This window comes from Lactuca serriola, chromosome 4 (assembly GCF_051521515.1).
Source record: "Lactuca serriola cultivar US96UC23 chromosome 4, Lser_US96UC23_V15, whole genome shotgun sequence".
Classification (NCBI taxonomy): Eukaryota; Viridiplantae; Streptophyta; class Magnoliopsida; order Asterales; family Asteraceae; genus Lactuca; species Lactuca serriola.
The window spans coordinates 368,485,713-368,502,849 of record NC_136411.1 but is presented as its reverse complement, the minus strand read 5'-3'; the positions used below and the strand labels follow the sequence as shown (position 1 = coordinate 368,502,849).

General features: G+C 31.1%; 1 protein-coding gene and 1 long non-coding RNA gene across 3 annotated transcripts; one reads left to right on the top strand and one right to left on the bottom strand.

Moving 5' to 3' along the window:
• Nucleotides 1-6,095: 6,095 nt before the first annotated feature.
• LOC145097695 (ribosome biogenesis protein WDR12 homolog) lies at nt 6,096-12,360 on the top strand. 2 transcript variants are annotated; one of them, XM_079035332.1, is made up of 17 exons: nt 6,096-6,238; nt 7,218-7,384; nt 8,290-8,534; nt 8,653-8,815; nt 9,032-9,132; nt 9,341-9,444; nt 9,562-9,597; nt 9,695-9,780; nt 9,874-9,941; nt 10,035-10,142; nt 10,221-10,340; nt 10,419-10,562; nt 11,391-11,499; nt 11,589-11,725; nt 11,839-11,874; nt 11,956-12,057; nt 12,162-12,360. In XM_079035332.1, the coding sequence occupies exons 4-16, from the start codon at nt 8,653-8,655 to the stop codon at nt 12,046-12,048; spliced, it is 1,305 nt and encodes a 434-aa protein (XP_078891458.1). In that variant the 5' UTR covers nt 6,096-6,238; nt 7,218-7,384; nt 8,290-8,534; the 3' UTR covers nt 12,049-12,057; nt 12,162-12,360. The 2 variants fall into 2 exon arrangements, with proteins under 2 accessions (XP_078891458.1, XP_078891456.1); XM_079035330.1 differs by having other exon boundaries at nt 6,098-6,238; nt 8,635-8,815.
• Nucleotides 12,361-15,563: 3,203 nt separating this feature from the next.
• LOC145100763 (uncharacterized) lies at nt 15,564-16,558 on the bottom strand. Its single transcript, XR_013705241.1, has 3 exons — nt 16,428-16,558; nt 15,852-15,909; nt 15,564-15,711 (listed from the first exon to the last, which is right to left on the bottom strand). It is a non-coding gene; the product is annotated as an uncharacterized LOC145100763 (long non-coding RNA).
• Between the last annotated feature and the right edge of the window lie 579 nt (nt 16,559-17,137).

Here is a 17,137-nt window from a genome sequence, read left to right as displayed (position 1 = left end):
GTCACACCCCCAAACCAGAACGACGGAAACGTTCGAGACGGAGGACGTCGTCATGTATAGTATCATAACAATGCACAATAGTAAACAAGCAACAACATCATCCATTGCATTAATATTATAATTTAATACAAGTGTGTTATGTGTATAGTTTCAAAGACACTAAAATATGAATCAAAATAAAAGATGAGTCTTGAATGTGCTCCGTATTCTCAAAACCTGGTCCAATGTACCTGTCTACTAGTGACCTGAGAATACAAGTTATTTTGAAAGAGTAGATCAACATTTAAGCTGGTGAGTTCACAAGTATTTTAGTGTCAAATGTTTGTATAAGTTTGAAGAAAGTGTTTGTAAGTGTTTGATGTAAATGTTTGTCAGTGTTTGATGTAAATGTTTGTATCTCCTAGAAAATCCTATATTTTCTACTTACAATGAAATGTAGTCTTCTACCAAGACTCGATTGTTCTGTATGTTTGTCCTTTTGTAAAAGCGAGTGTTTTTCCCAAGTATGATTATCATTACCAGAAAATAGTTTACATTACCGTTTATGTGAGAAGATCACTATATGTATGTAATGGGAAAATGAAGATGTACTGTAGTATTGTATATAGTAACTACCGATGTACTAACTACCTTAAACCAATTGTTTAATTAAGGTAAAATGTGATGAGATTATAACCATACTTGATTGACTAGTAAAACACCACGTTCGAAGACGTCGAAATGGTATGGAATTCGTCACCCGTAGACCTGCAGGTCCCACTATAGCTAGCAACAAGGTGTAGGATGGTCAATCCCATATAGATCTATACACAAACTCTTGCTCTACCTCTAGGAGAATCTGGTTACAAAACATGACACATCAGTATATTGCCATGCCATGAAGTAGTGGCTCACATTAATCTTATATTGTTCTTGTATTAGTGTAGTATGTTCTTTGTGTTTCTCGTTATAGTATGTTCTTTGTTTTTCTCGTTATAGTATGTTTGAACTGACTCATGTATGAACTGACTCTTGTAAGTTTCATTATTCTAGAAATAGTGAGTGGTAATCCTCTAAACTATACCTATTATAGTTTACTAGTACTGTTGTGTGAATGACTGATCATGTTTGTACACCTTTGCTACCCAAAGGTATTGAACTGGTTGGAAGAACTTTTATATCTACATACATATACATAATATATAACTAAGATTTAAACGACGCTCGGACAAACAACCAATACCCTAAGTTCACAACCAAACAAGGAACAGGAAATAAAGCGAGTTATCAGTCCTAAGCCCTTTCAACCTTATTTATATAACTATATCTATATAGACATGATTTTGACAATATATAAGTTTAAAAGAGTTTTGTAAAATGATAAAGAGTTTATCATATAAAAGAGTTTTAACCATTTGAATAGTTATTGATGACTTGTTGTCAGTTTATAAAATGATTTGAAATAGTTTGTTTGATAACATAGTTTTGAAGTATAAGAAACCCTCTTGTTTGATAGTTATAAATCACATGTGATTGATACTATAACTATAATGTTTTCTTCTTGTATCCCCCCTAAAAGGATTTAAAATCATTTAAAAGATAATTTTAGGGGTATGAACTCACCTGTAGTGAGTGATTCGAATGTAAGATCGATTAGGATGCTAAGTGTGTTAAGTGAAGTCTTGAGCACAAACGGATCTTATTAAGCATATAATGACACATGTATGTATATAATTAGTGTACATAACAACTAATCATGTATTGGAAACATCCGTAGGGACTAGGAAACACTTGGAATGAAGTGTTACAATCACATATGATTGTACAAAAAGTGTTCACGGCCACATAAGGGTGTGTTTACGGCCAAGGGGTGTTCACGGCCAATATGTTTACGGCCCAAGAGTGTTCATGGCCAAGGATTTTACGACCAACACATGAACTTGAAGGGTTTTCGACCATGGCTTGAAGGGTTCACGACCACCTTATGAACTAAGAAGGGTTTACGGCCACCTTATGAACTTAGAAGGGTTTATGACTGTAAAATCTTGATGTTCATGCATAATATGGTTGATGCTTGGTTGCTAATCATGTGCTTCTAATGGAAAACATGTATATGGAAAGGATACTTACGTTTTGGAAGCTTAAAGGGGGTGATTGCGACCCAAAGAACTAGTGTGTGTTCTTGGTGATTTGAAGATCTAAACCCAAAAGAGATGAATCCATGGATGAAATCATAGGGTTTCATAAGATCAAGAAGGATATCAAGAAACAATGGAAGAATCACTTACAAATTTGAAGAGAAAAGGAAGTGTTCCTGATGATACTTGAGAGATAAATGAGTGTTCTTGACTTGAAGATGTGAGAAGTGAAGAAATAATGAAGGAAGTATATTATATAGGGAAAGGTTCACGGCTGCCAAGAGTTTACGACCGTAAACTCTAGTTTGCGACCATAAACTCCTTGTGATGGAGTTTCCGACTTGAATGCAACACAATGAACTTTAGTTAACACATCCTAAAACACAATCCTTGAATGTACCAGGCTTAGAACACTCAAACAGACCCTTAACAATGCTAAAAGATAGAAGAATCAAGTTTGACTTTTGATTGAATTGTTTGGCTTTACAAGATAGAAATTTCGGGTTGTCATAATAGGCAAGATCTGATTGTTGCCATCCATGGCTACTGCATGCAAGATGGTGCCTTTGTACTTTCCCTTCAAACGAGCACCATCCATAATAATAACTTTTCTACAACACTCTCTGAAAGCACGTATCTGTAACAACAATATAAAAACCATTAATATATCAACAATATAATTTGTTTATAAACATTTAAGAAAATAACAAATATATTTAAAAATATATTACCGCGCATCTAATAGCGAAAAAGCAATACTCAAAACGATCATCCAAATCAGTTTTTATGTACGCCACAGTACCAGGATTATGTTTCTTCATATTGTGAAAATAAACTGGAAGTTTGGAGAAACTTTCTTTGGGGGTCCCCATCATCAATTCCAAAGCAAATTCTCTAGCATGCCACGCTTGTGAATAACTCATATTTATTTGTAGCAAAGCATTCATATCTCTAATTATATCATTAGGCCTCCAAAATCTCGAACTTCCTTGACTCATAACGTCATGTATTATGGTTCCCAAAACTTTGCTATTTGATTGCCTATGATTTGGGTGTATAAGCAATGAAGAACATGTATGCTCGTCATTAAACGTCTTAATTTCAAACATTTCTGTTCCTTTAATGAGAGATGCGTATAAACGCCAATGACAATTTTCTTGCATACAAACAACCTGGTACCGAGATTTTGAAGATTTTTGAACCTTTATCTGAAACTTTTCTCTAATGGCTTTGAATTTAACAGCAAAAGCTAGGTCTTTTTGGTGTTATAGGTTTGATTAACAATTAATTTATCATTCGTACCTAAACTCTGAAATGGTCCAGGTTCAAGAATAGGTTCTGGACAATTAGGAATAGAAGGAATATAATACCATGGATTAAAAGCAATTTTTCGTTGCGTGTACTCATCATCCGACCACCCTTCATTTGATTTTTCCTCACATCTTCGATCATCAATTTTAGGAATTTCTTCAAACTCGAACAAATTTTGACGTTGTAATTCAGTCATGCCCATTTTTGCTTCTTTATCATTATCTGATACAAAAGTATCATTATCAGATACAAATTTATCATTAACCAAAACTTTTTTTTTCATAACACACCGTCACTTCATTTCCTCTTCCCCTTGAACGGTTTCCATCACATTGGCTTTCTCTACGACCTCTATTAGTTTTTGCTAGATTAAACTGGTTGTTAACCACTGCTTGTTCTTCAACTTCTTCACCTACCACCGTTAAATACAAATGCACCGCCTTCTTTGATTCAGATATTACATGTCTCAATTGAAATACATCAATTTCATCTCCAAGCTCCATGACATACCCTAACTCCGGGTGTTTAAAAGACAAACATATATGACTATTTAACACACCTGCCATAATTCTAACCATTTGTAATAACATTTCATGGTCAATGTTAGGAGGAAGATTTAAACCATAGTTTTTCACATTATTTCTAATGTAAACCTCATCTCCATTAACTAACTGCCACGACTCTCCCGTACGCAAAATAATAAAACTCATTTTACAAATCACTCTCCACAAACACAATGAAAAAACAACTTCTACTGGTAATTGAAACTTACAAACTCACAAAAAACCACTTAAATACGTCTATAACTTCTATAACTGATTCGCAGATGTGTACACCGATCCGCATAAAACAGTTTTGCATATTCCCTAACAGTTATGCAGAGGTGTATATTGATCCGCGGAAAACAGTTCTGCGTATTCCCTAACAGTTATGTAGAGGTGTACATTGATCCATAGAAAACAGTTCTATAACTGATCTGCAGAGGTGTACATTGATCCGCAGAGGTGTACACTGATCCGCAGAAAACAGTTCTTACGTGGCTAAGTGATGTGTCAAAAACTCCTTACCTGGACTTTTGCATATCAAAGTTTTCGTGGTTCGATTTGAATGAATGAAGTTTATTTCTAAGTATGTTTATTATGAAGGTTGTAACATATCAAAGTTTCCGTAGTTTGATTTGAATGAATGAACTTTATTTCAAAGTATGTTTATTACGAAGGTTGTATGTTTATGTTTTCTAAAGTATGTTTTGTAACCTAGTTAAAGTATATTTATCATTCAGAATACCAATGTGTGTAATTTTATATAAAACATAAAATATTTGTATAATTTTTATTAAACACACAAGTTTTTAAAAAATGTAATTAAATAAGAAAAAGGAAAAACGAAAACAATTTTTTTTACATAATAATCACATAATACCTTATGTGATTAAAAAAATAATAATATTAACAAACGAAAAAAAAAATGAAAAAACGAAAAAATAAAAATAAAAAACCAAAATCCGTAGAAGGGTTCATGGTTCCGCAGAGGTGTTTATGGTTCTGCAGAACCCCTCTGCGGAACCTGTGGTCATTTTCCAAAATCTTCGAAAAAACCCCATATTTTTTATTATTTCTTGATTTTTTAAAAAAAAAAAACAATTTATAGGTGCCTCGGGTGTCCGATAAATCATTTTTAATAAATCACTTATATCTAAATTATCAAAAACTATTTGTTTCAACAAAACTTCTTTTTTTCACCGTTTAGAAAAATTGACCGATATACCCTTAACCTAAACAGGGCCGGCCTTGAGATTTTGAAGGCCTTGTGGGATAACAAAAAAAAATAGGCCCTAAAATTTGAAATATTTCAAAATTTAAGCAAAACAATTATAAATTTTAATTTTCTATTGCAAATACATAAAACAACAAACATAATGTCCTCATATAAAAAACAACAATCATAATGTCATCCTTACAAAATAACTTAATACACTATATTCTAATTTTCAGCAAGTAAATGAACACAAATAGATTTAACTTTAAACAACCAATATCTTGTACAAATTAGAACTTCAACAATATCATGCTTCAAGGAACTTCGACCTCAACATCCTTAAATAATGTAACCAAATATGTAAAACGTTAGGTATACAACTGAATAACAACTGCTAAAATGCAATAGATTAAAAATATAATAAAATGTTGAAATACATGTAGAGCCACATCTAAGGCATGAGGTGAGTGTGTCTTATCGAAACTTTTCCCTCTTCATAACTAAAATGTCACAAAACAAAACAAGAGAAAAATCCAAAAATAAGAACAAGATATAATCCAATAAAATAAAATCAAAACATGACACTTATCTTCAAATTCGATTATGTAACTACTTAAACATAATTAAAAAGTTAGAAATGAGACGAGAAAAACAAGATATCAAAAAAGATATCCATAAATCAGACACGAATTGTAAACATTAACATTTGTCAAAACGTTAAAACACTGTATATAAGAGCAAATCAAACTTTACTGTAGTTTCAAAGACTTTGTTCCTATCTCCGGTGCGTTGCATTGTGCCTGACAACTTTCTCCCGTACTTCCCCTTCCCCACCATCCCTTGAAAAATCCTCACACGCTTCATAAGGAAATATATTTGTTGTAATTCAAAGAACACTGATCGTCACCCCACAACCACCATTAACGTCGTCGGCGAATGCAGGCATCGGAAGTCATCAGTCGACATCAAGAGCCTTTCACTTTCAAGGGCCATAAAAGAAGCAGCTGACATGACGGTGGTTGAAATAGAGCTCCCAAGACAGCAAGGTAGAGGTAACAATTCCTCATTTTAGTTCATTATTCACATATTCATTGAATTTTAGTTCTTATTAACCATCAACTAATCACACCAATGCTTTCTCCTTCTTTTTCATCTAATTCATTTCTATAAAAACCCAACACGATTTCATTTTCAAAGAACCCTACTGCAACATGTCTAAAGTTTTGGTTAATCGATTTGTTATTTAGGAGTTTTATTTAATTTTGATTTGTGGAATTTTAAATGTTTTGCAACCTCTGAAAGAAGACCATTTGACAAAAAACGCACTCAATCAGGTTCTCTAGCTTTCCCCTGTTCTATCTTATTATTCTTTTTTTTTAAAAATTTGTTGTACAGCTGTTGTGTGTAGCAGCAAAAGGATGAACATGAATAATCTTTTGTTATTTTTAGTTTGCCTGAATACAACATTGAAAATGACTTATTTCTGACATGGATTTATGAAATATGTTGAAAAAATGGTATTTTCATATTGGGGCTTTGTAGCTTCAGGTACTTTTGTTATTTCATATTGCTTTTACTGCCATTTTCTATGTTGAATAATATGTGTTCGATTTAATATTACACTTTTAATGAATGAAATGAATTTCTCAAACTGAAATGAAAGGTTACAGATCGTTTATATACAAGAGGAAAGAGAGTCAAACTAACTAACTCTCAATATATACAAACAGGTCCTTCATCTTTCAATAAGTACAATTATAACTTCTATTATTAAATGCCTCAAATGGTTTCCAAATATGGCTTTTGAAAGATACTATGAATACTGATGTTGCTATCTCAAAAGCATCTTTCCGGTAAACTTGAGTATTGTTGGTAACATTTTTGGGTTTCTCCTCCCATTTTATTTATTTTATGGTCAATAGAGATGGGATTTCCATTTTTCGAGGGTGAAGGCCTTTCTGTTGAGGTACAAATAAAGTTTGTTTCATCATATTCTCATGGATTAATTATGTAATAAACTAATTGTTTCAGGATCTTAGAGATGAGTTTCAGAAATATTTCCAGGCATACTATTTCACTATCTGAATATAAATTTGATCATTGATTGAGTGCTTTAAAAAATCAACCAGTTGATATGATCTAATTATGACGAAGCATAAGAAATGTAGAGACTTCATTATCTAAATGAGATGCTCTTGGTAAGTTCTGCACTCATTTTTCCTTAAATAGGTTTTCAAGTTTTTTTCTTGAATATACCGACTCCCTTTTTGAAAACTCACATATCGCCTCTCATACCTCTTTGTTTAATTTCATTTCTTTTATAAAGTTTTGTGCAATTCTTTGTATCTATGAAAACCTTTCCTTTTATCTTCATCTTTTTTATAAATCTACTCAACTACAACATCGCACATTCAATTTTTTTGCTTACTAGGACATGTAAATTTGAAAAAAAAAATACTTATTATTTTTTTTTTTAGAATCGGTACCTGTTGGGCACCCGCTAGGGACCGGTTTCTAGACTATGTATCCGAAACTGCTGGATGCCTAGAACCGAACCATCGGGTACCATTATTTCATTAATGAAAATATATATATTTTTTTTATTTTTAATGCACTAAAACTAATTGTATTACTTAAGTGAATAATGATTCATGCATTAATTAATATTTGCTCCTTCGAGTCAAGTATTTTGATGATTTACTTTAAAGTATTATGTTAAATCTATAAATATTTTGATGGTTTAAGCTTTAGCCGTTGGCAAGTATATTGAATTTTGGTTGGTTTAACTGCAATTAACATGTAAAAAAGATGGTAAAATGTTAGATTTTTTTTATGGGTATATAATGCTAATGAATAAAGAAAAACAGGTTGATGATGAAATGGAAAAACATTACAGCCGGAAGCATCATCCCTTCATTGCTTTTCATTTAAGATTAAGTTATGATTTAACTTTTTCCTCGATTTATAAACTAAAGATCCGTGATTATGGTTATGTCACAAAAACATATTGCTTAAACTTCCGGCCTTAAAACCTCGTTCATAACAACATACAAATGATAAATAAAGGCAAATAGAATATTAACCTAATTTTTTTTTTACATAGCTGCTAAAAAAATTGGGCCTTCCGACTTTTTGGGGCCCTGTTCTTATATGCACCTTGTGAAGGGCCGGCCCTGAACCTAAACCTTATACATCGACACAAAAAGAACGCCTCCAATCCATCGCTGCTGCTTCTGCCACTCCTCAAGCGCATCCCTGCTTGCCGCCATTAGCCATATCCTCACCGGAGATCGTCGCAGCCCATAGCAACACCGAAGCTGTCGATTTTCCTTCGCCCCCACAGCTAAGGTTCGTGTTTTTTGCTTTTCTCTTTCTTCTTTCATTCGTCTTTGTGCTGCTGTCGATTTTTCCAGGGCCGAGTTCTTGAACAATTCACTGTTAATTGCAGCTAAAACTGCGTTTTCAGATGGATATCGATGGAGATGTTGAAGATGTTTCAAGAAGAGTACAGGTGCGGTTTGTTACGAAGCTTAAACCGCCGTTCAAAGCTCCGACGACAACCATTGCCCTCCCTTCTACCCTCACAAGGAAGGGTCTTTCGTCTGTGGTTAATAGCCTTCTTCAATCAGGTTATTCATCTTTACACTACGTTTCTGCTTAACCTGACTTGAACAATTTTGCCACCGATAAAACATATATTCTGTTCGTGTAAAAACAGCTTGAACTTCGGTAACAGTTCTATGAAATTATCTGCAATTCGAAGATCAATGATTCAATGCTATAAGTTAGTTGTTCACTGATTAGTTTTTACACTTTTAAGTCATCTAACCTTAACTTTTGTGTAGGAAACGATGATTGGAAACATGAACCATTTGATTTCTTGATTGATGGTGAGCTAGTGAGGATGTCACTTGAAGACTTTCTTCTCGCCAAAGGAATCTCAGCGGTATACTTATTTTTCTTCCCTAAAATTCAGAGCGATTAATCACACATTCTGACATTCATCATCTAAATAATTCGAATCAAAAGCTTGTAATCTGAGAAATATACATTGATAAAACAAAACAAGAAGATTTACATTTAAGCGATGTTATTAATCTTCTCAACCTATCTTCACATCATGATTCCTGACTACTACTTCTGTTCAACAACAGGAAAAAACCCTAGAAATTGAATACATAAAAGCTGTAGCTCCACGCAAGGAAGAAGATCCTTCATTACATGATGATTGGGTCAGTTCAGTTGATGGCTCAAATCAGTAAGCCCTAGACTTATCCCTCTTTTTCTCCAAATTCACCTTTCTTCTTCTTCTTCTTCTTCTGTCAACTCAACATACAATTTCTTGAAGCTGAGTAAATTTCTTTCTTTCTGCAAGGTTCATTTTGACAGGTTGCTACGATGGATTAGGAAGGTAATTGACTAATTTCATAAATCTTCCCACATCTTCAATACTTTTTTTTTCATGAAATAACAAAAACATATGTTTCTCTTTAAATATATAAATTCAGGATATGGAAAGGTCCAGGAAATTGTACACATATTTTAGAAGGTCATAATGGTGCAATTACATCAGTTGGTGTTGTGAATTCAAAAGGTATGAATTATGAAACTCTTCACTTGTTTTACAAACTAAATCTTCATTTTTTAAAAAAAATTTTATTCTCATTATTTCTCACTAAATCTTCAGATAATGAAACCGACACCAATAAGGTTGTTGCAACTGGATCAAAAGACAGAACTGTGAAACTCTGGAAGGTAATTTTTAATTTTTCACAAAGATATTTGATTTCACAAATTAAGTTAATTAACAACTAAAAAATAAAAATATTTTTTTTTTTCAACTTGAAGTTTGATCCAGAGCCTCTATTAGAAAACCTAAAGATTAGTTCTTTCAGAACTCTTGTTGGGCATACTGCTTCAGTTCAAAGCCTTGCATCACAACCTGATGGCAATTTGGTAATTTTTCTTTTTTCTCGATAATCTTTAATGTTTTTTACATTTTTGCCACTATCTCACCTCTCTCCTCCATTACAGATATGTTCAGGTTCTTGGGATTGCAGAATCAATGTATGGCAAACAGAGTGTAATGAAGCAGATATTGTATCAGTAAAGAAAAGGAAAAAAGGGAATAAGGAAGAAGAATCTCAATCAGAGGTATATTTTTATATTTTAATTTATATTTTCATTAAGTTTATTGATAATTTGGTTAAAAAATAAATATATATATTGTAGGGGGAGGCTGTATCTACACTTGTGGGCCATACTCAATGTGTATCTTCAGTTGTTTGGCCTGAATATGGAACAATTTATTCAGCATCATGGGATCATTCTATTAGAAGATGGGATATTGAAACAGGAAAAGATACAATAAACATGGTACTATATATTATTATTATTATTATATTTTGTATTTTTTTCTTTTTTCCAAAAAAAACCCTTAACTTTGTATTTTTTTTTTTCGAATTTTTTTCCAACCTTCTAAATGCTTCCAAATAAACCCTCAACGTTTTTTAGTTTTTCTTGAAAAAACCCCCACACATTTAGTCTTTTTTTTTGGCAAAAACTGACTAAAAGGGCAAGATTGGAAAAAATGAAAAAAATACAAGGTCTTTTTAAAAAAAAAATATTAAGGTTTAATCCAGAAAAATTTAAGGTTGTTTTTTTGCGATTAACCCTTTAAATTAAAAACATTATTTGGTTTTTTTTAGGTTAATATCATAAAAAACCTCGAATTTTTTCTTTGGGGCAATTTTCATTTTTTCCAAAAAAACCCTCAACTTTTCTCTTTTTCCTAACACACCCTCAACCTTTTAATTTTTTCCAAAATAAAACCCTCAACCTTTTATTCTTTTCCCGAAAAAAGCCTCCTCACATTTGACAAGTTTCTTCATAAAAAGACCTTGATTTTTTTTTCATTTTTTCCAAAAAAAACCCTCAAACTTTTTATTTTTTTCCTTAAAAACCCTAAACCTTTTATTTTCCCCCCCAAAAAGCCCTCACACTTGACAAGTTTTTTCGTAAAAAAAAAAACTACTAAAAGTGCCAAATCGAAAGAAATAGAAAAATACAAGGTCTTTTTCAGGAAAAAGAATAAAGCTGTATAAGTTTTTTTTTTTTTTTTAATGATATTAACCCTTTTTATTCAAATAAAAGGTTAGAAATTTACTAAAAGAATATATATTTATATTTATATAAAAAATATAGTTTTGTGGGAAAGTGGTGAATTGCATTGACATCGGCGGTGAAAGCTCTGCTCTTATTGCTGGTGGATGTTCCGATCCAGTCCTCAGGATTTGGGATCCTCGCAAACCAGGTACACACACACACTAAAAACACCCTAACTTTACACACAGTAAACCCTAATTTTTTTTTAATAATAATAAATAATTATATTATATTCAGGAACTTTGGCTCCTAGCTTCCAGTTTTCATCACATACTTCTTGGATAACCGCTTGCAAGTGGCATAAAACTTCATGGTTTCATTTGCTTTCTTCATCTTACGATGGGAAAGTAATGTTATGGGACTTGAGAACTGCGGTATTTAATTTAATTTAATTTAATTTTTTTTTTTGGCATAAAAAATGGTTTGACATAAATAAATAAAAAAATTTAATATGTGTAAATATTTGATCTCTTTGTATTTGTTGCAGTGGCCATTGGCTATAATTGATTCACATGAGGATAAGGTATTTAATTTTTTTTACTAGCTTACACATTTTTTTAATTATAATTATATAACATTAATCTTTTTATAAAAAAATCAATAGGTACTTTGTGCTGATTGGTGGAATGGAGATAGTGTTGTAAGTGGAGGGGCAGATTCAAAGCTTAGAATTTCTTCTGAAATTGCTATCCCATAATTAATTAAGGTAAATCAATACCATCTTTTAATTTTTACATTAAATTTATATGAAATATTGTTTGAATAAATTTATAAAAAAAAAGGGTAACATATTGTGTATTTGATTTACAGTGTCTTTACCTTAAAATCGAAGAGATGAAATGGAGGTGCGATTGAAAATGCTCAACACTTTTTAAACCGAAGATGATGGTGTTTTACTACACTTGAGAATATTTTTGGTAATTTTTGATTTTTTTTTTATTTCAAGAATTGAGAATTTTGTATTAGAATGTTGAAAGCTAGTTTGTGTTAACTATGATGGTTTTGTAGAGCTCCTTTTTTTTTTTTTTTTACCAAACATATGATATTTAAATTAAAATATGGGAGACAATTATTTCTGAAATGAAGGTAACATTTACAAAATATGTTGAAAGAAAAGAGTTAGAATCACAATTTTTTTAGGTCTGGTCAAAATGCTTCAGTACCGGGTAACTTGAATAACAAGAAAATATTTAATCACATACTATAATTAGCATTTTTCATCTTTTTGGAAACCATCAATTACAACTTTATTTGTGAAATTTTAGTCTTCTTTTAAAACGACATAATAAATGAATATAAGATGAATGATATAACTAGATTAAAAAAATTAAACAAGAGTATTTAAAGAAATTATTTGGGACCGGTCTGAGACCTACACAAAAGGACCGAGACCGTACTGGAAAATGACAGGTCCTAAAAAAGACCGCAGGAGAACGAAAGAGACCGGTCCGAAAAAAGACCGGACCGTTCTAAGTTCGGTCCCAAAAAAGGCCGGACTGTTTGGAGACCTACATGAGACCGACCCGAGACCGGTCTGAGACCGCTAGTCAAAGTTTATAAATATATTATTTTTGTGTTAATTACACACTTTTTAATCTCATACTATCTAACTTCATTTCTTTTTTTCTTTTATTAAACTCTAATAAAGTTTAGTCTATCATTTTTTTTGTTAATCACACATTTGTTAAGGGAAAAACTTTAAACTTAAAAAAAGAAAAAAAAAACCAACAAATACCAAAATCGAGCCGAAAAAACCCAAAAACCGAACCGAAAATGGCGCTCGGAAAGAACGTGAGACCGGACTGAAAAAGATTGAGATCGGTCCCAAAAAAGATCGTACCAAAGAGACCGATCTGAAAAAAGATCGGCCCGAGATCGGTACGAAACGGACCGCTCTAAGACCGACCACAAAAAGACCGGACCGTTTCAAAACTGATCCAAGACCGATCCAGAACCGCAAATGTGTAGGTCTATTATATCATATGATATATACGCTCGGTAACAGAAGAGAGAAGAAAGCGGACTTTATATTTCTTCAACTTTAGCCCAACACACCAAAAACATCGAGGGCATGACATATTAAAAAAAAACTCCAAATCTGATTGTAATATATATATATATATATATATATATATATATATATATATATATATATATATATATATATATATATATATATATATAGGAAAAACATCTTTATGACAATTTTAGTGAATAACAACAAAATCATTGTATAAATGAATCATCGAGATATTTTTTTGAGAATTTTTTCTTGTGAATCATCTAATGATTCATTTAGTTTGTTCGTGGAAAAAATATGTAGAAAAAAAACTTCTTACCTTCCTACCAAAAATTTCCTTCTTATTTGATCTTGACTCTCTCTCTCTCTCTCTCTCTCTCTCTCTCTATATATATATATATATATATATATATATATATATATATATATATATATATATATATATATATATATATATATATATAGGTAAAGGTTCAAATAAGAACCAAAAAAGGTTAAGAAACTCTAATTTTAGATGTTTATAAAGGGATTAGAGTTTAGGGTGTTTATAAAGTGTTTAGGGTTTAGGGTGTTTATAAAGGGTTTTGGGTTTAGGGTGTTTACAAAGGGTTTAAGGTTTAGGGTTACCCTAAACCCTTTATAAATATCTAAAGTTAGAGGTTCTTACGGTGTTAACCTTTTTTGGTTCTCATTTGAACCACTCCTTATATATATATATATATATATATATATATATATATATATATATATATATATATATATATATATATATATATATATATATATATATAGGGTTAGGTTCATGTGAGACGGCCTAATTTTGTGTGACCGTGAGACGTATTTTTTTATTTTATTTTTATTTTTTTTAGTTAATTCAAGTTCCGAAAATAATATTTGAATTTTTTTTTTTTGAATTTTTCCATTTATTTTGCATTTTAAAATTATTTTTTAGAATATGTACAGTGTAATATTCTATTAGAATATTTCACGTATTTTTTAAAAAAATGGAATTTTTTTTATTCTTTTTTAATTAATTCAAGTTTCAAAAATAATATTTAAAAAAAGAATTTTTAGATTTTTCCATTTATTTTGCATTTTAAAATTATTTTTTAGAATATGTCAGTGTAATATTCTATTAAAATATTTCACGTATTTTTCAAAAAAAAAAAAAACGGGATTTTTTTTATGTTTTTTATTTTTTTTAGTTAATTCAAGTTTCGAAAATAATATTTAAAAAAAGAATTTTTGGATTTTCCATTTATTTTGCATTTTAAAATTATTTTTAGATTTGGTCTAACGGTCTCACAAAATTAGAATGATCTCAAATGAACCTATATATATATATATATATATATATATATATATATATATATATATATATATATATATATACACTAGAAAGGTTTTCGAGCCGTGCTAAGCACGACCTATGGATATAGTTGAAGAAATGACATAGAAGATGTACATAGATGATATTATTGGTAGAATTTTAGAAGTGCAATGTTGTAACAAGTAAAAAAAATGAAAGTAGGTTGTATTATTGACATATGATAAAAAAGTCAGCGTTCTTTGTTGTGTTTGGTAACAATGACGATGCCAATGAATTGAGTATATTTTTCAAGTTAATGTCCTAATAAGCAGACTAATATGGTATAGACTTAATAAGGAAAGAACGACTTAAAAGATAAAATTACATGAAAGAGGCTTTTCTTGGTAAGTTCTAACTTTTTACCTGACTTTATCAAATATTTTGTGAACATTATTTATCCCGACAAGACTTTATCCATATAAAACTTATTATGGAATAAAAAACAAATCCTTATTCCTTTATCAGCCCACCAGGCTGCCATCTTTGCTACATAAAAATCCAAAAAGAACCAGCAACAAACATCTTTGTAAAATAACAACTCATCAATCATTATTTATTTTGTAAAATTTAAACAAATTAAGCAGACAACCTCTAAAATAAAACACATCTCAGGTCACAAAGATGAACCTCCAAGTAATCCTCCAGTCTCATTTCTATCATTGCATTCATCACTATCTTCAATCCTATTTAAAATAAACAAATGCATATTGATAGGGTGATATTCTGACAAGAAAAATGTATATAATCCTGAAATGTAATGTTAATTTATGCTAAATCATATCATCAATTACGAAAACCATTAATATTGATTTCACAACAGAAACAGTTATTCAAAAATAACAGGGCATATTAAACAAACATGTTTGGAAAACATCAAAAATAGGAACAAACAGATGAGGATGAATCAACCATGTCTGTTCATATTGTGGAGCGGAAGAGAAGATAGGGGCGTACTCCAGCCATTCATTAATCTAAAAAATTGGTGAGTATCAACCAAATATGATTAGTAATTCTTGACAAATACAAAACTACACCAACCTAATATCTTTATTTAATTAGCTGTTTCGAATAGGTAACTTCTTTGAAAAAGGAAAAGAAAAAAGAAATTCACCTGGATGGTGGATACAAAGCAGATAATCAACATGCCCATCAGAAACGGTCTGTCAAATCTTCAAAAAAATAAAAGTAAATTAAAAAAAGTAAAGGATTAACAATACATAGACACAGATAGCCACTTCAACAAATTAAAAAACTTTAAATTATTGAAAAAAAGATACGATGAAATAATCATATCTACAATATCAAAAAACCATAACAACCAAAAAATTGAAAAATCAACTATTAGAGTTTGAGAGCGAGGCCAGAGAACAGGAGCGAGACAAATTAGAAAACCACGGCGTCGTTTTCTAATTTTAAGGAATCCTAAAACAGAAAACTGAATTGGTTTTGTTGAGGAACCCTAAAAAAGAAATCTCAATTGGTTTTATTACCGTTGAATAAGGCCAACATTAACCGATCCCCAAAAAATAAAGATGAAGAAGCGAATGCTCTCCCCACCAAATCAGTTTGAGAATTTTTTTGGGGGGCTGTGATCGACGGCGGAAGATGACAATCGTAGAAAGAGAAAGCATGTGGAATAGAAACAGAGAATTCTCGCATGGAAATTTATAAAACGGAAACGACATACTGGATGATGAGGCGTTATGAATCGACTTTGATATGCATGGCGTCGTTCACAAGACGCCATCTGCAATTCTTAAACCATCTCTCACGCAGGCTGATACGACAAAACGGAAGATGAATTGGTATGAGTCGATGTTGAAAATTATAGCGTCGTTTAGAAGGTGGGTTACGTGGCGTTAAATTAAGTGGGTTAAATTGATTTACAAGGCACGAGATAAAAAAAGACTTTCATATATAGTAATGATATATATATATATATATATATATATATATATATATATATATATATATATATATATATATATAATTCAAGATGTTAGGGCACATGCCCCCAGTCTTTTATTTGTATTAGGTCTGATAATTCTCGATATGACCACAACACGACACGAAATAAACGGGTTTTGGTTGAGTTTTTCAACTCATCAACCTGCCAACCCGATAACCCGCCAACATGTTTATTAGATAGGTCATATATACGCTTTTCAAAAAACATATGGGTTGACACATCAACCCGCTTAAAATTTTATTTAAAAAATTTATATATTTTTAAATGTATTAAGTGTTATTCATAGGAATGTATGATTAATGTTTGTATTAACGTGGTTACTACATTATCCCTTGAATTTATCTATGTTTGTATTAATATTTTAGTTTGAACGGGTCATATATACGTTTATGTTCTAAACCCGTCAACCCTGACATGTATAGTTAAAT

Coding starts and splice junctions, on each gene's coding strand:
- LOC145097695 (XM_079035332.1), top strand. CDS start 8,653: ATGGATATCGATGGAGATGTTGAAGATGTTTCAAGAAGAGTACAGGTG. Junction 9,598..9,694: donor TGCTACGATGGATTAGGAAG/GTAATTGACTAA, acceptor ATATAAATTCAG/GATATGGAAAGGTCCAGGAA. Junction 11,875..11,955: donor TTGATTCACATGAGGATAAG/GTATTTAATTTT, acceptor AAAAATCAATAG/GTACTTTGTGCTGATTGGTG.